This window comes from Ahaetulla prasina, chromosome 1, assembly GCF_028640845.1.
Source record: "Ahaetulla prasina isolate Xishuangbanna chromosome 1, ASM2864084v1, whole genome shotgun sequence".
NCBI lineage: Eukaryota > Metazoa > Chordata > Lepidosauria > Squamata > Colubridae > Ahaetulla > Ahaetulla prasina.
This window is the reverse complement of record NC_080539.1, coordinates 366764625-366788493: the sequence shown is the minus strand read 5'-3', so window position 1 is coordinate 366788493 and position 23869 is coordinate 366764625. Positions and strand designations below refer to the sequence as shown.

Genomic DNA, 23869 nt, shown 5'->3' with positions numbered 1-23869 from the left:
CTTTCTGCGCCAACTCAGTAAGCTCAAACTGCCCAAGGAGCTGCTGATCCAATTCTACAGAGGAATTATTGAGTCTGTCATTTGCACCTCTATAACTGTCTGGTTCGGTTCTGCAACCCAACAAGAAAAACACAGACTTCAGAGGATAATTAGAACTGCAGAAAAAATAATTGCTACCAACTTGCCTTCCATTGAGGACCTGTATACTGTACAAATCAAGAAGAGGGCCGTGAAAATATTTGCAGATCCCTCACATCCAGGACATAAACTGTTTCAACTCCTACCCTCAAAACGACGCTATAGAGCACTGCACAACAGAACAACTAGACACAAGAACAGTTTTTCCCCGAAGGCCATCACTCTGCTAAACAAATAATTCCCTCAACACTGTCAGACTATTTACTGAATCTGCACTACTATTAATCGTTTCATAGTTCCCATCACCAATCTCTTTCCACTTATGACTGTATGACTATAACTTGTTGCTGGCAATCCTTATGATTTATATTGATATATTGATCATCAATTGTGTTGTAAATGTTGTACCTTGAACGTATCTTTTCTTTTATGTACACTGAGAGCACATGCACCAAGACAAATTCCTTGTGTGTCCAATCACACTTGGCCAATAAAAAATTCTATTCTATTCTATTCTATTGTTCTACCCTCAGGTGCTTTGAAGAATAGCTTGACTCCCTCTTCTTTGTGGCAGCCCCTGAGATATTGGAACACTGCTATCATGTCTCCCCAAGTCCTTCTTTTCATTAAACTAGACATACCCAGTTCCTGCAACCGTTCTTCATATGTTTTAGCCTCCAGTCCCCTAATCATCTTTGTTGCTCTTCTCTGCACTCTTTCTAGAGTCTCAACATCTTTTTTTACATCGTGGCGACCAAAACTGAATGCAATATTCCAAATGTGGCCTTACCAAGGCATTATAGAGTGGTATTAACACTTCACGTGATCTTGGTTCTATCCCTCTGTTTATGCAGCCCAGAACTGTGTTGACTTTTTTGGCAGCTGCTGCACACGACTGGCTCACATTTAAATGGTTGTCCACTAGGACTCCAAGATCCCTCTCATAGTTACTACTATTGAGCAAGGTACCACATATCCGTTACCTGTACATTTTGTTTTTTTGGCCGAAATGTAGAACCTTACTTTTTTCAACTTGTCCAATAAAAATTCTATTCTATTCTATTCTATTCTATTCTATTCTATTCTATTCTATTCTATTCTATTCTATTCTATTCTATTCTATTCAATAAAATTCCATTCCATTCCATTCCACTCCACATATATACATCTGAACTAGACTGTGCAGTTTCTCTGTGTCATACAATATCTGTGGGTATATGCATAATTTTGTATTTATTTATCTTGTCATGTTTATGTAGTGGATATTGGAGGTGGAGACGCTTTGAGAGCTATATGCAACGAAATTTCATTTCAATGCATGCCGATTAGTGTACATTGAAAGCAACAATAAAGTTATTACAAGTCTAAGTTCTAAGGGAAAAAAATGGAAGGGAAAATTAAATCAAAGAGAGAAGCAAGCGAGGCCAAATGGGGAAACCCAAAGACAGATAGGAAGGAGGAAACAAGAGGAAAGAATTCGAAAGGGAAAAAAAAGAGGTGGCAAAAGAAGCGCGGATCAAGGAAAGGGGGGAAAAAACGAATGAACAGGAAGAAAGGAAGAAATTAAAAAAACTTAATTAAAAGAGGCGGATGAAAAGAAAGAGCATTAGACGCACGCGGTGTTCTCTTCTGCCAGCAGCCGCCAGGGGGCAGCACCGACGCTGGCGCTCTTGCCGGAACGCGAGGCAAGGCGGCTCCGGTTCCAACCCGGAGCGGCGGAGAAGGTGCACCGCCCGTCCTTGAGCGCAGCTAGCAAGGGTGCCTTGAAGGGCTGCGGGGGAGGGGAGGGAGACGCGGCGATGGCTGCGCTGCCCGGTGAGTGTGAGCCGGATTGGGGGCTGCTTGTGTGCTGAGGAGGGGGGAGGCAGGTCTCAAGGACGGCAGGAACTAGCCGGGTTGGGGGGGGGGGTGTCGGATATTGGGAGAAGCTTTGGAGGGGAGGCGCAGGGTTTTATTTTTTCCACCCACCCCATATTCCCAACCCGAGAATGGGCAAGTTGGCGGGCACTTAAAGGTCCTCTAATCCAGTCCAAGCCTGTTCAGGGCAGGGATGCTCTTAAAAAACCAATGGCTCCTTGCAAAGCATTTGGACTTCAATTCCCAGAATTCCTCAGCCAGCAAAGCTGGCTGGGGAATTCTGGGAGTTGAAGTCCACGCATCTTCCAAGTAACCCCAAGGTTTGGCTATCTATGGAGATTCTCAGTCATGGTTTATCCCAAAGGTTGCTTTTTTTTTTCTTTTCTTCAAGAGGCAACTGAGCTTTCTTGTTTTTCCTCATCTTTCTTTGCCTCTTAAAAGAAAAAGCACCTTTGGGATAAACCAAGGTTGAGAAACAGTGGCCTAAAACAGAGGTCTCCAACCTTGGCAACTTTAAGCCTGGCGGACTTCAACTTCAATTCTGGGAGTTGAAGTCCGCCAGGCTTCTAATAACAACAACAACAACAACAACAACAACAACAACAACAACAACAACAATAATAATAATGATGATGATGATTTAATTTCTATACCGCCCTTCTCCCGAAGGACTCAGAGCGGTTTACAGCCAGGTAAAAACAACAATAAATAAATACAATACAGTTAAAACCAATGTTAAAAAGCTTATTCAATTTGGCCCATAATTAAAATAATTGAAATACATTACAATCATAAAAATACCCCATTAAAATTAACAATAATAATAATTTTATGCCAGTCCTGCGCAGAAGAATAAATATGTCTTCAGCTCGCGGTGGAAGGTCCGGAGGTCAGGAAGTTGTCAGGAAGTCCTGGTGGAAACTCGTTCCAGAGGGTGGGTGCCCCCACAGAAAAGGCTCTCCCCCTGGGGGTCGCCAGCCGACATTGTTTGGCTGACGGCACCCTGAGGAGGCCATTCCTATGAGAACGCACAGGTCGGTGGGAGGCAAGCGGTAGCAGTAGCCAGGTTGGAGACCCCTGCTCTAAAACATCCCTGACCACCTCCCATCCACCCCCCCAAAAAAGTTCCCCCAAAGTTTAGGAGCTCCCTACATCTACACATCCCTCCTTGAATCATCCTCAAATCTCATCTTAGACTGGACAGCAGGTTAATAGATTTTGGTTTCCGGCTGTTTTATTCATGTTGGCTTCAATTAATATCCTCTCTTCCATTCAGGAATTCAAGGCAGTGCTCCTCTTATTCCCTGTTCCCACTTTTGCCCACAGTGAATAGGATAGAATAGAATTCTTTATTGGCCAGGTGTGATTGGACACACAAGGAATTTGTCTTTGGTGCATATGCTCTCAGTGTACATAAAAAGAGAAGATGCATTCGTCAAGAATCATAAGGTACAACACTTGATGATAGTCATAGGGTACAAATAAACATTCAAATCATATTAGGAAGCAGTCAATATAAATCGTAAGGCTACTAGCAACAAGGTTATAGTCATAAGTGGGAGGAGATGGGTGATAGGAACGATGACAAGATTAATAGTGGTGCAGACTTAGTAAATAGTTTGACAGTGTTGAGGGAATTATTTGTTTAGCAGAGTGATGGTGTTCGGGAAAAACTGTTCTTGTGTCTAGTTGTTCTGGTGTGCAGTGCTCTATAGCCTCGTTTTGAGGGTAGGAGTTGAAACAGGTGACAACTAAAAGCTATAGTTGTTCAGTCACTAAGTCATGTCTGACTTTTCTCAGCCCCATGGACCCATAGCACACCAGCACCCCTGTCCTCCACTGTCTCACGTAGCTTTCCCAAATTCACGTTCATTGCATCAATGACACTATCTAATCATCTCAGAGACTGTTTTAGTCTCCAGTCCCCTAATCATCCTGGTTCTGCACTGTTTCTAGAGTCTCAACATCTTTTTTATAGTGTGGTGACCAAAACTGGATGCAGGACTCTAGGTGTGGTCTTACTAAGGCTTTATAGAGTGGTATTAGTACCTCACTTGATCTTAATTGTATCCCTTTGTTAATGCAATTTAGGATTGCGTTGGCTTTTTTGGCTGCCACTGCACACTGCTGGCTCATATTTAGCTGGTTGTCCACTAAGACTCCAAGATCTCTCTCACAGTCACTGCTATTAAGCCTGGTTTCACCCAGTTTATATGTGTGCTTTTGGTTTTTCTTACCTAAGTGTAGGACTTTACTTTTCTCTACATATTTATTTATTTATTTTATTTAATCAAATTTTTATAGATTTGATAGATTAAAGTAGAATTCGTTTACAAGTCATCCTTGATTTAGCAACCACAATTAAGCCCCATATCCCAATTGCTAAGCCAGGGATTTGTTAAGGGACTTTTGCCCCCATTTTATGACATTTTTGCCACCACTGTTAAGAGAATGACTGCAGTACCTAAGTGACTCATGTCGTCATTAAGCGAACCTGGCTTCCCCCATTGACTTTGCTTGTTGGAAGATGGCTGTGAAGGTTACACATGGTGATCACATGACCCCAGGACACTACAGTAGTCATCAAATATGAGTCGGTTGCCAAGGGCCCTAATTTTGATTACTTGACCATGAGGATGCGGCTGCAGCAACAGTCGTAAGTCTGAAAAACAGCCACAAGTCACTTTTTTCAGTGTTGTTGGAAAAACTTCAAACGATCACTAAACAAATGGTTGTAAGTCAAGGACTATCTGTGTCTGGTTGTGTTTCCTGCCTGGTCTACTTGTTATGGCTGACAGGGCAGGAGCGTTGAAGCTGCCACTGGGGGGAAAAATTAGACTTCCTAGTTCAGTGTAATAGGAACCTTCAAAAATATTTGTCTCCAAACATTGTGAATGGTTGGAAAGAACCAATTAGAAGGGAGGGACCTATCTAATAATCTTGACCAAGCTGTAACCTGAGCTTGAACCTGAACAGGAGATAGCTTCTTCCTTGAACAGAGAAAATAAGGCTAGATACGCAAGCACACAACCAGTTTGGCAACAAACAACTGTCATGCCAACTTTCCTTTTGCAGTTGAAGGACCTTTATTGGCAAACTTAATGGGGGACATGAACATAAGGACATTAGTATGTCCACCATTCTTGTTTTGCTCTCGCTCTCTCTTTTCTTTTCTAGCTAGAGGACACTTGAGGTTTCCATTGACAAAAAATCCCACAAACGTTTAGGATAGGATAGGATAGGATAGAATAGAATAGAATAGAATAGAATAGAATAGAATAGAATAGAATAGAATAGAATAGAATAATAGAATAGAATAGAATAGAATTCTTTTATTGGCCAAGTGTGATTGGACACACAAGGAATTTGTCTTGGTGCATATGCTCTCAGTGTACATAAAAGAAAAGATACGTTCATCAAGGTACAACATTTACAACACAATTGATGGTCAATATATCAATATAAATCATAAGGATTGCCAGCAACAAGTTATAGTCATACAGTCATAAGTGGAAAGAGATTGGTGATGGGAACTATGAAACGATTAATAGTAGTGCAGATTCAGTAAATAGTCTGACAGTGTTGAGGGAATTATTTGTTTAGCAGAGTGATGGCTTTCGGGAAAAAACTGTTCTTGTGTCTAGTTGTTCTGGTGTGCAGTGCTCTATAGTGTCGTTTTGAGGGTAGAAGTTGAAACAGTTTGTGTCCAGGATGCCAGGAGTCTGTAAATATTTTCACAGCCCTCTTTTTGATTCGTGCAGTATACAGGTCCTCAATGGAAGGCAGGTTGCTAGCCATTGTTTTTTCTGCAGTTCTAATTATCCTCTGAAGTCGGTGTCTGTCTTGTTGGGTTGCAGAACCAAACCAGACAGTTATAGAGGTGCAGATGACAATAATTCCTCTGTAAAACTGGATCAGCAGCTCCTTGGGCAGTTTGTGCTTTCTGAGTTGGCGCAGAAAGAACATTCTTTGTTGTCCTTTTTTGATTAGTGGGCCGCGGCCTGGGGATTAGGAACCGCTGATTTAAACAGTATTAAAATCCCTATTAATGTGTTGGAAGTTGAAAAAAAGAGGAAGATGGAGAAAATGAATACGTCCCGTAGCTTGGGAAAATTGCAAGAAAGCTCCTTATTTAGCAAACGGAAAATGGAGGTAAATTTAAGAAGTATCTCCTGTTGATGGTTGGGCCAGAATCTTTTAGGAGAGAGAAATCCTTAAGCAAAAGTAAAGTCCTTTTCAGCAAAAACTTTGCAGTCTTAAATATAAAAGATTTGGCCAATATCTTGTTATTGTTGTTGCTTTAAATCAGCTTTTCCACTCTGGATTGTTTCCTATTATTCTAAAAACCAGTCATAAGAAAGGTGCAGGGAGATACAGGCAGTCCTTGACTTATGACTATAATTAGGACCAGCATTTCAGTTGTTAAACGAACTGCATCCAATTTTACAATCTTTTGTTGTTGTTGTTATGGTCGCTAAGCAAATCGTTAAGTCAGTTGTGTGGTTGTTTAAGTGAATCCAGCCGTCCACATCGCTTGTCAGAGAGCTGGCTGCAAAGGTCACAGGTGGCGATCGCGTGGCCACACTGCAACCATCTTGCTGGATTCTTGCAACACACTCGATTGAAATCTGGTTAGCTAGTTTCAAAGCCAGGCTATCAGGCAAACGTGACTGCTGATAGGATGTGGAATCCTTTGAGAAGCTAGGAAGATTGCTACATTAACGATCGGTTCCTAAATTTTGAAAAATCAATCTATCCTCCAGGAATGTTCCACTTGGTCCTCAATTTATAGATTTCTAGAATAAGAGTCGGAAGGGACCTTGGAGGTCTTCTAGTCCAACCCCCTGTTCAAGCAAGAAATCCTATACTGGTGATGGCTAACCTTTTTGCCATTGCATGCCAAGTGCGGGGGGGAGGTCATGCGTACGCATGCCCACACCCATAATTCTATGCACCCCGCCCTCCCATGCATGTGCCCACGACCCCCTCCTGCGGTCCCCCTGCTTTTTGCACCGTGGGCCCAGTAAACACGTTTTTCACTCTCCCCAGGCTCCAGAGCCTTTCTAGGAACCTGGGGAAGGGCCGGGTTACTTACGGGACCGCCTGCTGCTACCGAATACCTCTCACTGACCCGTGCGCTCTCACAGAGAGGGACTCCTCAGGGTGCCATCGGCCAGGCAGTGTCGTCTGGCGACACCCAGGGGAAGGGCCTTCTCTGTGGGGGCTCCCGCCCTCTGGAACGAACTCCCCCCAGGACTTGTCAACTTCCGGACCTCCGAACCTTTCGCCGCGAGCTTAAAACTTACTTATTTATCTGCGCTGGACTGGGTTAGTTTTTTAAGTTATGGGTTTTTAATGGGTTTTATCTCCAAATTTTAATTGTGGCCAATTTAATAAGTTTTTTAATTGTATTTTAATTGTATTTATAGTGTATTGTGTATTTTTACTTGGCTGTGAACCGCCCTGAGTCCTTCGGGAGAAGGGCGGTATACAAATTTAAATAATAAATAAATAAATAAATAAAACTGCCTTCCCCACCCCTCCGGAGGCCCTCCGAAGGCCAGAAATGGCCCGTTTGAAGACTGGTGGGCCCAGAAGGCCTGAAAATCAGCTGGCTGAGCTCACCGATATGGCTTCACCTGCCACCTGTGGCACTTGTGCCATAGTTTCGCCATCATGGCCCTATACCATTTCAGACAAATGGCTGTCTGTCCACTCTCTTCTTAAAAACCTCCATCTTTTGATAGGCTCTGGGCTGCAAAATCCTGGTGACCGCTGGATGGCAGCAATGAGTCGTGATTTGGCAATCCTTATGATTTATATTGATATATTGACCATCAATTGTGTTGTAAATGTTGTACCTTGATGAACGTATCTTTTCTTTTATGTACACTGAGAGCATATGCACCAAGACAAATTCCTTGTGTGTCCAATCACACTTGGCCAATAAAAAAATTCTATTCTATTCTATTCTATTCTATTCCATTCTATTCTATTTGCACGGACCTTCTAGTGCTGTGTTTCTCAATCTCAGCTGCTTTGAGTGGCGTGGACTTCAACTCCCAGAGTTCCTCATCCAGATTTGCTACTTGCTCCACGCTGGTTGAATTCCATACAAAAGTCAAGACAAAAGGTTGGAAATGGCTCTATGGCCTCCGCTGGAGTTCTCCGCGAGCCTTTCCTGTCACTCAGATTGAGGAGGAGGGAATAGAATAGAATAGAATAGAATTTTTATTGGCCAAGTGTGATTGGACACACAAGGAATTTGTCTTGGTGCATATGCTCTCAGTGTACATAAAAGAAAAGATACGTTCATCAAGGTACAACATTTACAACACAATTGATGATCAATATAGCAATATAAATCATAAGGATTGCCAGCAACAAGTTATAGTCATACAGTCATAAGTGGAAAGAGATTGGTGATGGGAACTATGAAACGATTAATAGTAGTGCAGATTCAGTAAATAGTCTGACAGTGTTGAGGGAATTATTTGTTTAGCAGTGTGATGGCCTTCGGGAAAAAACTGTTCTTGTGTCTAGTTGTTCTGGTGTGCAGTGCTCTATAGCGTCGTTTTGAGGGTAGGAGTTGAAACAGTTTATGTCCAGGATGCGAGGGATCTGCAAATATTTTCACGGCCCTCTTCTTGATTCGTGCAGTATACAGGTCCTCAATGGAAGGCAGGTTGGTAGCAATTATTTTTTCTGCAGTTCTAATTATCCTCTGAAGTCTGTGTTTTTCTTGTTGGGTTGCAGAACCGAACCAGACAGTTATAGAGGTGCAAATGACAGACTCAATAATTCCTCTGTAGAATTGGATCAGCAGCTCCTTGGGCAGTTTGAGCTTACTGAGTTGGCGCAGAAAGAACATTCTTTGTTGTCCTTTTTTAATGATGTTTTTGATGTTAGCTGTCCATTTGAGATCTTGCGATATGATAGAACCCAGAAATTTGAAGGTTTCTACTGTTGATACTGTGTTGTCAAGTATTGTGAGAGGTGGAAGTATGGAAGGGTTTTTCCTAAAGTCTACTAATAAAAAGTCTACTAATAAAAATGCCATTGGCTGGGTCAATAGTGGGAGGAGCTCATAGCATTGGCCGTTCGGGTAATCCTTTCTCTCTGGATAAAAGCCTTGTTGCCAACGATGTGTTATGTTAAAGTAAAGGTAAAGGTTCCCCTCGCACATACGTGCTAGTCGTTGCCGACTCTAGAGGCGGTGCTCATCTCCGTTTCAAAGCCGAAGAGCCAGCGCTGTCCGAAGACGTCTCCGTGGTCATGTGGCCGGCATGACTCAACGCCAAAGGCGCACGGAACACTGTTACCTTCCCACCAAAGATGCTCCCTATTTTTCCTACTTGCATTTTTATGTGCTTTCGAAACTGCTAGGTTGGCAGAAGCTGGGACAAGGAACGGGAGTTCACCCCGTTACACGGCAGCACTAGGGATTCGAACCGCCCAGCTGCCGACCTTTCGATCGACAAGCTCAACGTCCTAGCCCCTGAGCCACCGCATCCCTTGTTATGTTAGCCTCCTATTATTCTAGCTCAGGGGTCTCCAACCTTGGCAGCTTTAAGCCTGGAGGACTTCAGCTCCCAGAATTTCACAGCTAGCGAAGTCTTCCAGGCTTAAAGTTGCCAAGGTTGGAGACCCCTAAGCTAGCCCATATTTTCTTCTTTTCATGTCAACCTTTTATTTCTTTTCAGTTTCTTGCATGGTCCCGCGTGGCTTGTTCCTTCTGAGGTAAGTCAACTCTGCAAAGAACCTTTTCCCCAAAACTGAATTGATGTATGAAGGACGTTGGAAGTCCTGTAGAAACTTTTTTTTAAGGTGTTTTCCAATTGCCTTAAGTTAGTGGTGAATCTGATTTTGCACCTTTGCACATCTTTGGGTGTGTGTGTGTGTGTGCCTGTCGTGTCCCACTCCTCCTCTGATGGCCGGGTCTGGGAAGTCTGTATCAAGCGTGGCCACGAAGCCTCTGCAGCTTTGCCAAATTCCTGTCAGAGTTCTCAGGGCAGGCAGGAGTCCAAGGTGTGACTTCAGCAAACCAGATGAGACTTTGCTTGACTCAAGGAATGCCAAAAAGCAGATCCTTTATATAGGCCATGGGGTGTGGCTCCATGACTCAGCACTTATCCAGGCCTGCCCCTCCCTTCCTTTTGCTGACGTCGCCTCTCCATTCTCCGGAAGCGGGGATCCGTCCACTGTGTCTTATCGTCCTCAGCTGCCGGCAATTCCAGCTCGTGGCTGGCTTCGTGCTCACACGCTGTAGGAGGGAGGTTTGTTTGCTCAGTCTGTCCGGGCATGGTGCCAGGGCTGGGGGCTGGAGGCATGCCAGGCCATTCTTCTTCACTATCAGTCTCTAGCTCAGATAGCAGGAAATGGGAGGGGCCCGGCTGAGGAGAGGAGGGCGGGCGAGGCACAACAGTGCCCATTTGTGGCCTGGGAGACTTTGCTCACAATCACTTAACGCTTTTGGAATCTGTCGAGGCCTCCTACAATGCGCTCTGCATGGGGCTGCCCTTGAAGAGCATTTCAATTCATTCAATTCCTACTCTGTAGGGTGGTTGTGCGATCCGACTTTTTAAGACTCTCTAACCATTGGCTGTTCTTTCAACAGGCCCCTTGTGGGTTCCACCAGTTCCTCCCGCTTGCTGCATCAGACATCTTCAGCTGAGAGTACTGACAGGTATTCTCTGCTCGTGGCATACCTGATAATTACCTCTTTTATTGATTTATTTACTCCCGAGCAGCACGGTGGCCTAGAGGGAAAGATCTCATCTCACAATCAAGAGGCTGTGAGTTCAATCCTAGATAGCGGCAGATATTTCTCTCTCTGGGAGCAACGAATAATTGTCTGCTGTGAACGCCACATAGGTGTCAGGGAGGGCATCTGACCAGTAAACGCTGAAGCTCCGTTCAGTCGCCCCGACTCCACCCATTGCAAGAGATTATAGGGTTGTTAACAGAAAAAAAAAATTGAGTTACTGACTCCAGTTCTTATACTGATCCAGTCAGAAGACTTCGCTTAGAGAAAAGGCCAACCCTTACATGCAGGAGAAGCTGTTCTAAAGAAGGGGGGCCCATCACCAAGCAGGATGGGAATGGCCTCCCTGTATATGGCAATTCCCTCAGTAGGGATGCTTAGCCAACATCACAGCACACAAAAATGTATGCACAAGCTTATTTAATTTTTGCTTAGTCTCTGATGAGATGGATCCCACTCCCTACTAGCACTGATGATGTTCCCTAGTTGGGTAATGAGACATCTGCAGAAACCCCAGCCCACCGACGACCCGACAGCTCAACCTTGAGGTTACAAATATTCTGTCTGCAAACATGATCCCCTGATCATCCATTTTTTTCAGATGCTTCATTCAGTGTGTTGTGGCCCGCTGGCGGGCAGCAGAGTTGGACAGCGAGGAGGTTGGGGAAAAATATGGGCCAGTCCTGGGGGCTGGGAAAAGTTCGGACGAGGGCTCTGCGTCAGAGGCAGAGAGGGAGCTAGACAGCAGTGAGGCAGAGGAATAGCTGGAGCCCGTTCCCACTATGCGCATGCACAGAGCTGCCAGAAGACAAGGACAACTCAGAAAGCAGGGTCGACTTGGGAGTAAAGCCATACCTTGGAGGTGATTGGCCCCTCCCATTGGAAACAAAAGAGGAGCGAATGGGGCATGGGCTTTTGCAGGAAACAATCTGTTCATTCCGTGATTCTGAGAGACTCTGTGCCAAGTTTTGCCTTGTACTTAACGTATGGAAATTAGTTACCTGGCAGCCTTCCAAGCGAGATAAGGTCTGTGTTGATAAATATTCCTTGGAAAAACCTGTCTGGACAGGCCTTGCTGACTGTGAATGAAAGGAATCCACAGTCGTGTAAATAAAAGAGGTTTTGCCAGGACCAAGACTCTGCTTCCTGCTTTTTTAAGGGAGCCTAGATCCGAACACAGTGGCAGAGGCAGGATGTTGAGTTTTGGGTCTTTGGGCAGAGGACCCAAAGTAGCTTTTGAGAGTTCCAAGATTGGATGTTTGTCAGGGAAGGTGTGCTGTATTTCAGAGCCGTATCTTTTGTCGATGCAGTTCCGTCCAGGTTCAGGAGAAGAGCAGTGCCATTGTTCAGAAGAAGCCGCTGCTTCCCAGCAGTCGAGGAGAATATGTCGTCACCAAGTTGGATGATTTGGTCAATTGGATCCGTCGAGTAAGTAGGAGCGTCTGACCAGGTGGCGTTTGTTTTGTTCCTGTTCGAAAAAGGTGTCGTGTCCCACTCCTCCGCTGACGGCTGGGTCCGGGAAATCCGAATCAGGCTTGCCTCTGCAGCTCTGCCCAAAGTCCTAGCAAAGTCCTCAGAGCAGGCAGGAGACCAGTAAGTGACTTCAGCAAGATAAGTTTAGACTTTTTGCCTGACTCAGAGACTGCCAGAAAGTAGCTCCTTTATATAGGCCATGGGGTGTGGCTCCATGACTCAGCACTCATTAAGGCCTGCCCCTCCCTTCCCTCTGTAGCCTCCGTCTCTCCAATCTTCTGATGCGAGGGTCACACCAATCAGCTGTTCTTGGGAGTAAACCCTCCTCAGGCTCACCTGCTGTGGAGGAGGGGGAGGGGTCTAGCTGCTCCGTTTGCCTGGGCATGGAGTCAGGGCTGGGGCAGGGAGATTCTCCTTCTGCAGTTTGTGTGGGCATGGAGCCAGGACTGGGACCGGGAGGCATACATTCCTCAGTGTGCGGGAGCAGGTAAGAAGGCCCCGGCTGCTCTGAGGGTGGGCAAGACACAACAAAAGGTTTTCACAGGAAGCATCTCTGTGTTTAAAATTCATTCGATATCGGTTGCACTTGGTATTCTCGATGGCAGCCCTGCGTCCTGCTTTTTAATGAATTAGAGTGGGGGTCCCTAACCCCCTGGTCCATGGACAGGCACAGGTCCGTGGCATGTCAGAAACCAGGCTGCGCAAATGAGCAAAGCCCCATCCATGGGATCCAGGCAGCATGCGAAACCACGCCGGTCCACAAAAAAACCCTCTCTCCAAGGAACCAGTAGTCCCTGGTGCCCGAAAGTTTGGGGGCTGCTGAATTAGAGGAACAACTACAATCCAACTTTAGTCTCTTCCTCTTTCTATAGCAGAGGTGGGTTTCAGCAGGTTCTGACCAGTTCTGGAGAACCGGTAGCGGAAATTTTGAGTAGTTCGGAGAACCGGTAATAAAAATTCTGACTGGCCCCGCCCCCATCTATTCTCTGCCTCCCAAGTCCCAGCTGATACGGAGGAAATGGGGATTTTGCAGTATCCTTCCCCTGCATTGGGGAGGGAATGGAGATTTTACAGTATCCTTCCCCTGCCATGCTCACCAAGCCACACCCTTAGAACCGGTAGTAAAAAACCATTTGAAACCCACCACTGAATCAACCACCACCATTGCGCTGATCTCCCACTGGGGTCCCAAGCCAACTGGCAGAGCCAGGTCTTTGGGCCTTTACGAGAGAGTGGGAGGGTTGGGTCCAACCTCACATGGGGGGTGGGGGGCAAGATGTTCCAGAGGGCAGGAGAGAAGGCTTTGCTCCTGGATCCTCCCAGCTGGAATAATTGGTCTGACGGGACCCATGGCATGCAGGCACGGATTGGATGGGCCAATCCCAGTGGGGTGAGAAGGTCCCTCTCAAGTAACCTGATAGGATAAAACAATGAGGGGAAACCCAATGTTAGCCTGCAATTGTGGTCAGGGCTGTTTGGCCTAAGAGGGATGCAGGGGGACATCAATGTTGTTGTCGTGTCCCACCCCCCACTCTGACGAACGAGTCAAGGAAGTCCGTAACCAATTTGGCAACGAAGCCTCTGCAGCTTGCCAAGTTCCTCCGAGGTTTATCAGGGCAGGCAGGAGTCCAAGTTGTGACTTCAGTGATAGGGTCCGGTATCAGCAAACTCGATAAGACTTTCCTTGACTCAAGGTTGGAATGCCAAAAGCAGGTCCTTTATATAGGCTGTGGGGTGTGGCTCCATGACTAAGCATTTATCCAGGCCTGCCCCTCCTTTCCTTCTGCTGGCGTCGCCTCTCAGATCTCCGGAAGCGAGGATCCTCCCACTTTGAATTCTCTTCTGCTGGATCTGCTGTCAGCGTCTGGGAAAGGGAGGGGTCAGAGGGAGTAGGCCCGAGCAATTCCAATACCTGGCTGTTTTCCTGCTCTGATGGCTGAGCCAAAGGAACACACGCTGTATGAGTGAGATTTATCGGGCTTGTCCTTCCACTCCTTGAATCCTCTCTGGGCATGGGGCGAGGGCCGGGGGCTGGAGGCATGACAGGCCGTTCATCTTCATTATCAGACTCGGAGTCTGATAAAAGGCCTGGTTGGAGACGGGAGGGGTCCGGCTGAGGAGAGGAGGGAGGACGAGTCACAACAGTTGTACGTTCACCTCCTTCCCCTTCTCTTCCTTCAGAGTTCCTTGTGGCCGATGACCTTCGGCTTGGCATGTTGCGCCGTCGAGATGATGCACATGGCCTCCCCCCGCTACGACATGGACCGCTTCGGGGTGGTTTTCCGGGCCAGTCCCCGGCAAGCCGACGTCATGATTGTGGCCGGCACTTTGACCAACAAGATGGCCCCTGCCCTCCGGAAGGTATGACTATTTGGCCTTTACTCAGCCCTTCAGGGAAGGACTTGAGTGACCTCTTGTGTCCTCACACCAACCGCCGAGGTTCGTAGAACTAACAGGGAGCAGCCGTACAGGTAGTCCTCGACTTACAACAGTTCCTTTAGTGACCATTCGAAGTTACAACGGTACTGGGGGGGGAAAAGTGACTGATGGCCCTTTTTCACACTTAAGATGATTGCCATGGTCACGGCATCAAAATTCAGATGTTTGGCGACCGACTCATATTTATGACGGTTGCCGTGTGCCGGAATCACGTGGTCCTCTTTTGCGACCTTGAGACAAGCAAAGTCAACGGGGAAACCAGATTCATTTAACACCACTTTACTAGCAACAATGGCAGGGGTTCACTTAATGACTGTGGCAAGAAAGGTCGTAAAATGGGGCAAAACTCACTCAATAAATGTTTCACGGAGCAAAAGAAATGTTGGGCTCAATCATGGCCGTAAGTCGAGGACTCCCTGTATATATTTACCACAACTGTGCCATTCTGGGGTCATGTGATCACCGTTTGCGGTCTCCCCAGCTGGCTTCCAACAAACCCAGGGGTCTGCAAACTTGACTCTTTTAAGACTTGTGGACTTCAACTCCCAGAGTTCCTCAGCCAGCTGGCTGAGGGACTCTGGGAGTTGAAGTCCACAAGTCTTAAAAGAGCCAAGTTTGCAGACCCCTGAACAAGCCAAGTCAATTAGGGAAACTGGATTCGCTTTTAACAACTGAGGCGATTTGTTTAACAACCATGGCAAGGAAGGTCATAAAATCAGATGTGACTCATTTAACAACCATCCAGCTTAACAAAAGAAATTCTGGTCCCGATTATGGTCATAAATTCGAGGCCTACGTGTAAAGGATTAGATTCGATCTCACTGTCTCATCTCTTGGCTCGGGCCTAACCAAAGCCCAGCTGAATCAGGTTTCATTTATTTGGACCTCCGCTTCTGATCCTCCGTTACATTTTTATTCTTCCCAAACCAGTGGAATATCCAAAAGGAATTAGGCAAATAGGCTCAGGCCTCTTGGTAGAGAAATAAAATGGACACGTACAGTATATGTGGTACCTTGCTCAATAGTAGTAACTGTGAGAGGGATCTTGGAGTCCTAGTGGACAAGCACTTAAATATGAGCCAGCAGTGTGCAGCAGCTGCCAAAAAAGCCAACACAGTTCTGGGCTGCATCAACAGAAGGATAGAATCAAGATCACGTGAAGTGTTAGTACCACTTTATAATGCCTTGGTAAGGCCACACTTGGAATATTGCATCCAGTTTTGGTTGCCACGATGTAAAAAAGATGTTGAGACTTTAGAAAGAGGGCAGAGAAGAGCAACAAAGATGATTAGGGGACTGGAGGCTAAAACATATGAAGAACGGTTGCCGGAACTGGGTATGTCTAGTTTACTGAAAAGAAGGACTAAGAGAGACACGATAGCAGTGTTCCAATATCTCAGGGGTTGCCACAAAGAAGAGGGAGTCAAGCTATTCTCCAAAGCACCTGAGGGTAGAACAAGAAGCAATGGGTGGAAACTAATCAAGGAGAGAAACAACTTAGAACTAAGGAGAAATTTCCTGACAGTTAGAACATTTAACCAGTGGAACAACTTCCAGCCTCCAGAAGTTGTGAATGCTCCAACACTGGAAGTTTTTAAGAAGATCTTGGACACCCATTTGTCTAAAATGGTGTAGGATTTCCTGCCTAAACGGGGTTGGACCAGAAGATCTCTAAGGTTCCTTCCAACTCTGTTATTCTATTCTCTTTCCGTCTGCTTGGTTTTTCTGCCCTTCTGCCTGAAGGCTGCCACAAATCTGAACACAGTGGGATCAAACTTGCCATGGAGGGGGGAAAAACCAGCAAAATAAAAAAAAAAGAGTTCAGAATCGGGCAGATATTTCTTGAGGTTGCAGAGAGAAAAAATCTGGAATAAATTTTCCCTATGATCCTTTGAGAGGGAGAATCGGATAGCGGCTCGTAATGTTGACACCTGCTGCATTCTAAGCCAGGTACAAGACCTGCTTTTGGTGAATTCTGCAAACTTTTCAGCCTTATTAGAGTCCCAGCGCTCGGTAGTCTAAGGCAGGCATGTTCTGCTTGTCAAATCAAGTGCAAACCTTCACATTTCTTTCTTGGCAGGTTTATGATCAGATGCCCGAGCCACGTTACGTGGTGTCCATGGGGAGGTAAGTTCTCACCCAGTATTTCATTATCATCAGGACTGGCTCCATCCCTTTATCGTTCTCTCATATATATATTTTTTTCTTGGCACTGCAGCTGCAATTATGCAACACACAACTGACCGGGTCATTATTTCCCACAGATGTTTCAGCTTTTCGGTACCAAAAATGAGAATTTTGGGGCATTTGGGAATAACACGATTACAAATCTTCCCAGCCATTGCAAAGGAGACTGTTCTGAGGCTGGCGGCCCGCTAGAATTAGAGGCTAAGAATGGCAGTTGGGATGGGGGAGGCGGGGGGGTGTCTATGCTACTGCAGCGAGATTTAGAGGGTTGAATGAAAAGGAAACTTGAGGGTGTAGACAAGGTCAATTTTCTTGGAATTCGTCCCACAGCTGAGAAGGCTGGCTTATTCCAAATCCATGTGTCTGTATATGTTATTTTAAATCAGGCGTTACTTAGGGTCAGGTGAGCTGCTGGGGGTTCGCGGGAGAACCTCTAGCTAAGATTCTGTGCAGTTTGGAGAACCCCCAAATCCCACTCCTGGCTGGCCTCGCCTGCCCCTCCCAGGAGCCCCCACGCGGCCCATTTTGGACGCAGGTACGTGCAGGGCAGAAGTCGACAACCGTAAACACTCAAAAGAGCCACAAAGGTTCTAACTGGAGACCACCCGTTCAATTCTGGAGCCGACCGGAAGTCCGGTTCCCCCATCATAGAGTCTCCTCCTAGCACGGTGTTCTTTTTCCTCTACCAATCCTAACTGAAAGCCCTATCAATTGTGGAGCTGACCGGAAATCCTGCCCCTCACCATAGAGTCGTCTCCTGGCAAGCCTTGCTTTCACCCCCAATCCCCCGACCGGAAGCTCCTCTCAAAATTGTAGTGCCGGCCGGCAACAGGGAGCCACAGCAGAGGGATGGAAGAACCACATGCAGCTCCAGAGCCCCGGGTTGCTGACCCCTGGTGTAGGGCAGGTGCAGAGGCTCGGGGAGGGCGAAAAATGGGCCTACCGGAAGTTCAAGAAGGCCTCCAGAGGGCCTCTGGAGCCTGGGGAGGCCATTTTCGCCCTCCCGGAGGCTCAAGAAAGGCCTCCAGAGCCCGGGGAGGGCAAAAAGCCCCCCGCCCACCATTGTGCAGGAGGCTGACTAGGCCATGCCCACCATGGCCACGCCCACCCAGCAACCAGGCAGAGAAACCCTTGCTAAAATTTTTGAAGCCCACCCCTACTTAGAGTTAAAAGTAGACCCTTCAATCTTGATTCATGTGACGTGTCATGCGAACAGTGTTTCACTGTGGGCCCTCCCTTGGTGGCACCCTTGCACTTCCATTAACTGCTTTCAAGACAGTCCTAGTGGAATTATTTAATGTCCGCATCCCTGGCTTTTCAGGAAACATCTCCCTCGATGGAGACAGCTCCATCGATGGCAGCAGAAACAGACAAACCAGGCTGTTCAGCCGTACCATTGTTCGGTAGTGTTTTTTTGGGTCCCCAAAATCCCACCCACCCCCTGCGATGAATTTAAGTTAGTGATTGGCTTTACTTGCCGATTGACATCAAATATAAAATGTGCATTTCTTATGGCTCTCGTCCTCAAAAATGGTAAATTAACTTTACTCTAATAACTAGTACAAGGGTCTGCAACCTTAAATACTCAAAGAGCCATTTGGGCCCATTTCCCACAGACAAAAAACACTGGGAGCCACAAAACCCTTCCCGTGCCTGACTATTTCTTGAGCGGCCACAAAACTAGGATATGTAATTGAATTAAACGTTCTGTTTTCTTCTGAAACTTTTCTTTTCTTGGATTTATCCATGGTTGGCCTACTGGGGGTTGAAAAGCTCAATAAATCACGTGCTGGCAAGTGTCGCACATTGGCGGTTGTGACACGTATTTTGAGTGACAGGGAGCCACAGCAGAGGGGTGAAAGAGCCACATGCGGCTCCAGAGCCGCAGGTTGCTGACCTCTGAACTAGTAAGACCACACTTGGAATATCGTGTCCTGTTATGGCCACCATGATACAAAAAAGATGTGGAGACTCTAGAAAACGTGCAGAGAAGAGCAACGAAGAAGATGAGGGGACAGGAGGCTAAAACATATGAAGAACAGTTGCAGGAACTCGGTATGTCTAGTTTAATAAAAAGGAGGACTAGGGATGATATGATAGCTTTCTTCCAGTATTTGAGGGGCTGCCACAAAGAGGGAGTCAAGCTATTCTCCAAAGCAGCCGTCATCAGTCTTGGCAACTTTAAGACTTGTAGACTTCAGCTCCCAGAATCCCTCAGCCAGCTTTGCTTCTGGGAGTTGAAGTCCACAACTCCCAGTTGTTAAAAGTTGCCAAGGCTGGAGACCCCTTGCTCCAAAGCACCTGAGAGAAGTAAGGAGTGGAAAATTATCAAAGAGAGATCCAACCTAGAATTAAGGAGAAATTTCCTGTCAGTGAGAACTATTAATCAGTGGAATGGCTTGCCTCCAGAAGTTAAAAACTGGAGGTTTTTAAGAAGGGATTGGACAGCCATTTGTCTGTAATCATATAGGGGCTCCTGCTTAAGCAGGACGTTGGACTAGAAAACCTCCGAGGTCCCTTCCAACAACTCTGTTATTCTGTAATTTTAAAAACGAAAAGGCCCCCAGCCTTTCGGATGACATAATGGTGATTCCTGATGGTCTATCTGTCACTTCGCAACTCCCAATTGGCTTAGTCTTGGGGACTATAAAATGTGTGGACTTCAGCTCCCAGAATTCCTTCCTGTTCCGTGCAGCTGGGCTCTCCCAGGGCCGACAAGTCAAAAATGGCCTGTCGTCCAGAAGGAAAGAGGCCTCCAACTATTACAAAGGCTTGCTTTTCAAATGATCCCAACACACTGTCTTATTTTCTTCAGTTGTGCCAATGGTGGAGGTTACTATCACTACTCATATTCCGTGGTGAGGGGCTGTGATCGGATCGTGCCCGTGGACATCTATGTGCCAGGTAAAGAAAAGGCATCAAGAGGTCTCTTCCTAGATTGTCTTTCCCAAACTGCATGCCCAGAAGGGAAGTTCGTTTGGGTCCAGATAAAAGAATCCAGACCTCACTTCAATACTGGGCAAAGAAATTCCAGAAAGAACGGTGGAAGCAATAATATACACTAGTGGCCAAAATTGTGCAACCTTTTGGGAAAAGTGTATTTTTGAGTATATCCACTGCTGGAATGGCCTGGGAATAGCCCAGACCTTCACCCAATTGAAAATCTATGGAGCCAACTAAAGAAACTTGTTAATCAGAAGCGACCCAGCAATAAAGCCCAGTTAATAGAAGCCATCATTCAATCTTGGTTTCGCATGATAACAGCTGCAGAACTAAAAGACTTGGTTCACTCCATGGGAAGACGTTGTAAGGCCGGAAATCATGCTAAATGTTACCCAGCTAAGCATTAACTGACACGGTGATCATTTTTGTATATCTTGTTTTTTCTACATTTCTTCTTTATACTGTAACTGCTATTCTAATAGCAAATCCTTCATAAAAGTTATTGCATTACATATATAATTTTATGGTACTACTCCCCCCCCCCCAAAAAAAAAGTATTAGCTAGTTTTAGAAAATACCCTTTTCCCAAAAGGTTTCCACAATTTTGGCCACTACTGTAGAGCATGTGACTCTTTTCAGCTTAGTTATGGATCACTGTTTCTCAACCCTGGCAACTTTTAAGATGCTTGGACTTCAACTCCCAGCCAGATTCTCTTGATGACCGCAGGATCCACTTAACAACTGCAATGATCTGTTTAACAACTATGACAAAAAAGATTGTAAAATCAGATCAGATGCCGCTCACTTAACAGCCATCTTGCTTAGCAACAGAAGTTCTGGTCTCAATTTTGATCATAAGTCAAGGACTGCTTATATTGCAGACCTACAATGAAGGGCTTCTTTATACGGGTAGTCCTTGATTTATGTGAATTGGGATCAGAATTTCCCTTGCTAAGCAAAGCGGTTGTTATCATGCCTGATTTTACAGCCTTTTTCTGCCATGGTTGTTAAGCGAATCACTGCAGTTGATAAGTGAATCATGTTGTTATTAAGCAAACCCGGCTTCCCCCATTGACTTCGAAGGAAGGTCACAAAGGATGATTATGTGAATAAGAGCTGTGCTGGCGCAGTGGTTAGAGTGCAGTACTGCAGGCTATTTCTGCTGACTGTCGGCTGCCTGCAATTTGGCAGATCGAATCCCACCAGGCTCAAGGTTGACTCAGCCTTCCCTCCTTCTGAGGTCAGTAAAATGAGGACCCAGATCAGAGGTGAAATGCTCCTGGTTCAGACCGGATCATCCGGTTTGGACCAGATTGTCCGATCCGGTAGTGATGGCGGCGGGTGGTTCAGAGAACTGGTAACAATCCCTGCCTGCCCCCATGCCCAGCTGAGCCATGCAATCATCAGGGTTGTTTTTTTTTACTTTTAAAAGCATTTTTCTTGAGCTGAAAAAATGCTTTTAAAAGTAAAAAAAAAGCCTCTGATGATCATGCAGCTCAGCTGGGATTGTCAGAGCCTTTTAAAAGCATTTTTTACAACCTCTTCGGCCAAACAGGTTATAGAAAAAATGCTTTTAAAAGTTTAAAAAAAAAGTTGGCCACGCCCACCCAGTCACATTACTGCTCCACCAAGCCACGCCCACAGAACCGGTAGTAACAGATTTTACATTGTACCACTGACCCAGATTGTTGGGGGCAATATGCTGACTCTGTAACACCGCTTAGAGAGGGCTGGAAAGTGGTATATAAGTGCTATTGCTATTGCTAAATACCCCATAATAACATGCCAGTTGCCAGTCACCCAAATTTTGATCATGTAACTATGGAGATGTTATGACAGTCGTAACTGCGAGGACTGGTTACAAATCCCTTTTTTCAGTGCTGTTGTAACTTTGAAATGTCGCTAAACAAATGTGATGAGGGGCCCTTGACGCTCTCTGAGCTTGGTGGTTTTCTTGCAGACATTTCATGACCAAACTAGGCAACACCATCAGTGCCTAGGAGAAAGGAGTGAGGTTTGTCAGAGCACTCCCTGAATAGCACTGACTGTGTTGCCTAGTTTGGTCATGAAACGTCTGCAAGGAAAACCATGAAGCTCAAGAGAGCAACAAGGACATCCCCCCCTCCCATTTCAACCCTGAACTACCAACACTGTATTCTCCTTTATTGGAAATCGTTGTCAGTCCACACAATTCCCAACCCTAGAGGCTTTTCTACGTCTCTGAGCAATTTATGATGAAGAGCAGGCTAAACACCAATCCTGCGCAGTTTGCACTGGCTTCCTGTGGTCTTTCGGGTGCGCTTCAAGATTTTGGTTACCACCTTTAAAGCGCTCCATGGCTTAGGACCCGGGTACTTACGGGACCGCCTGTTGTTACCTTATGCCTCCCACCGACCCGTACGCTCCCACAGAGAGGGCCTTCTCAGGGTGCCGTCCGCCAAGCAATGTCGGTTGGCAGCCCCCAGGGGAAGGGCCTTCTCTGTTGGAGCTCCTACGCTTTGGAATGAACTTCTCCCTGGCTTACGTCAAGTGCCTGATCTTCGGACCTTTCGCCGTGAGCTGAAAACGCACCTATTTATTCAAGCGGGACTGGACTGAAATTTTATTGGGGTTATTTATATTTTAAGATTTAAATTTGTTTTAAAATTTGGGCCACATTATAATATGCTTTTTAATTTTCTCTTAATGTTTATATATTGAATTTTACTTGGCTGTACACCGCCCTGAGTCCTTCAGGAGAAGGGCGGTATAAAAATCGAAATAAATAAATAAAAAATAAAAGGAGATCCCCTTGCTAATTTTTAAGATCTGAATTTCTGAGGTCAGTGTTTTTTGCCTCTTGCAGGCTGCCCTCCTACGGCTGAGGCCCTCCTGTACGGAATCCTGCAGCTCCAGAGGAAGATTAAACGAGCGAAAGCGATGCAGATCTGGTATCGGAAATAACGGGCTTGTTTGCAAGCTGCCATGTTGAAAATGGCCGCCCTAACAGTAGCTGTAGCGCACATACGTTAAACTACTGTGTATAAACTTTGTCAATAAACTTATAATTATTGTATCTGGAGAAAAAGGGGTTAGGAGCTTTCTGCAAGGAATACAAATCCTTCCATTCAGCTCTGACCAGTCAGAGCTGAAGAAGCTTCTTGGATGAGAAACAAAACATCTTCAGAGGAAAAAAAACAAGAAAGTCCAGTTGCCTCCTGAAAAAGCACCGTTGTGTCTCTAGCAGAGTGTGTGCTATTAAGCATCAACAACACCCCAATCAACATCTAAAAAGCCACACACGACACCATAAAAATACCACACACACCCAAAGCAGAGGTCTCCAACTTTGGCAACTTTAAGACTTGTGGACTTCAACTCCCAGAATTCCTCAGCCAGCTAAGCTGGCTGAGGCATTCTGGGAGTTGAAGTCCACAAGTCTTAAAGTTGCCAAGGTTGGAGACCTTTGGCCCAAAGCATACTCTCTGCTAGAGGGGATGGGCTCCACGGAAGACAGAATCTCAGGATCCCGGTGACCCACCCAGATTGGATCCGGTAAAATCAAAGCCCATAATCCACGTGGCTTTTTCTCATCACCAGCCACCTTTCATTCTATTCAGAATCACGAGAACTAAAATCTGATTTTTAAGGAAAAGTTTGATTCTGTGACACACAGACAGATGATTAGGCTCAACCAGTGGTGAAATGTAAGATTTGTTACTACTGGTTCTGTGGGCGTGGCTTGGGCGGGGTAATGTGACGGTGGGCGTGGCCAACTTTTTTTTTTCTTTTAAAAGCATTTTTTCTACCTCTTCAGCCGAAAAGGTTGTAGAAAAAATGCTTTTAAAAGGTTCTGACAATCCCGGCTAAGTTGTCTGATCGTCAGAGGCTTTTAAAAGTATTTTTTTACAACTTCTTCGGCTGAAAAGGTTATAGAAAAAATGCTTTTAAAAGCCTCTGACGATCCCAGCTGAGCCGTGTGATCATTGGAGGCTTTTGTTTTTTTACTTTTAAATGTATTTTTTTGGCCGAAGAAAAAATGCTTTTAAAAGTTAAAAAAAAAATAACCTCTGATGATCTCGCGGCTCA

The 23869-nt window shown here is 45.8% G+C and overlaps 1 protein-coding gene across 2 annotated transcripts; it reads left to right on the top strand.

Annotated features, from left to right (window-relative positions):
• The first annotated feature begins 1763 nt into the window (after positions 1 to 1763).
• Positions 1764 to 22868, top strand: NDUFS7 (NADH:ubiquinone oxidoreductase core subunit S7). 2 transcript variants are annotated; one of them, XM_058163510.1, is made up of 8 exons: positions 1764 to 1953; positions 9699 to 9735; positions 10613 to 10790; positions 12047 to 12187; positions 14414 to 14593; positions 16752 to 16798; positions 19674 to 19762; positions 22647 to 22868. In XM_058163510.1, exons 1-8 carry the CDS (start codon positions 1938 to 1940, stop codon positions 22742 to 22744), a joined length of 786 nt encoding a protein of 261 aa, XP_058019493.1. In that variant the 5' UTR covers positions 1764 to 1937; the 3' UTR covers positions 22745 to 22868. The 2 variants fall into 2 exon arrangements, with proteins under 2 accessions (XP_058019493.1, XP_058019492.1); XM_058163509.1 differs by having other exon boundaries at positions 1835 to 1953; positions 10613 to 10681; positions 12070 to 12187.
• The last annotated feature ends 1001 nt before the right edge of the window (positions 22869 to 23869 follow it).

What these genes read in the sequence shown, in the direction of transcription:
- NDUFS7 (XM_058163510.1), top strand. An exon ending in TACGTGGTGTCCATGGGGAG is followed by an intron (nt 16,799 to 19,673) that starts GTAAGTTCTCAC and finishes TATTTTCTTCAG; the next exon opens with TTGTGCCAATGGTGGAGGTT. An exon ending in CGTGGACATCTATGTGCCAG is followed by an intron (nt 19,763 to 22,646) that starts GTAAAGAAAAGG and finishes TGCCTCTTGCAG; the next exon opens with GCTGCCCTCCTACGGCTGAG.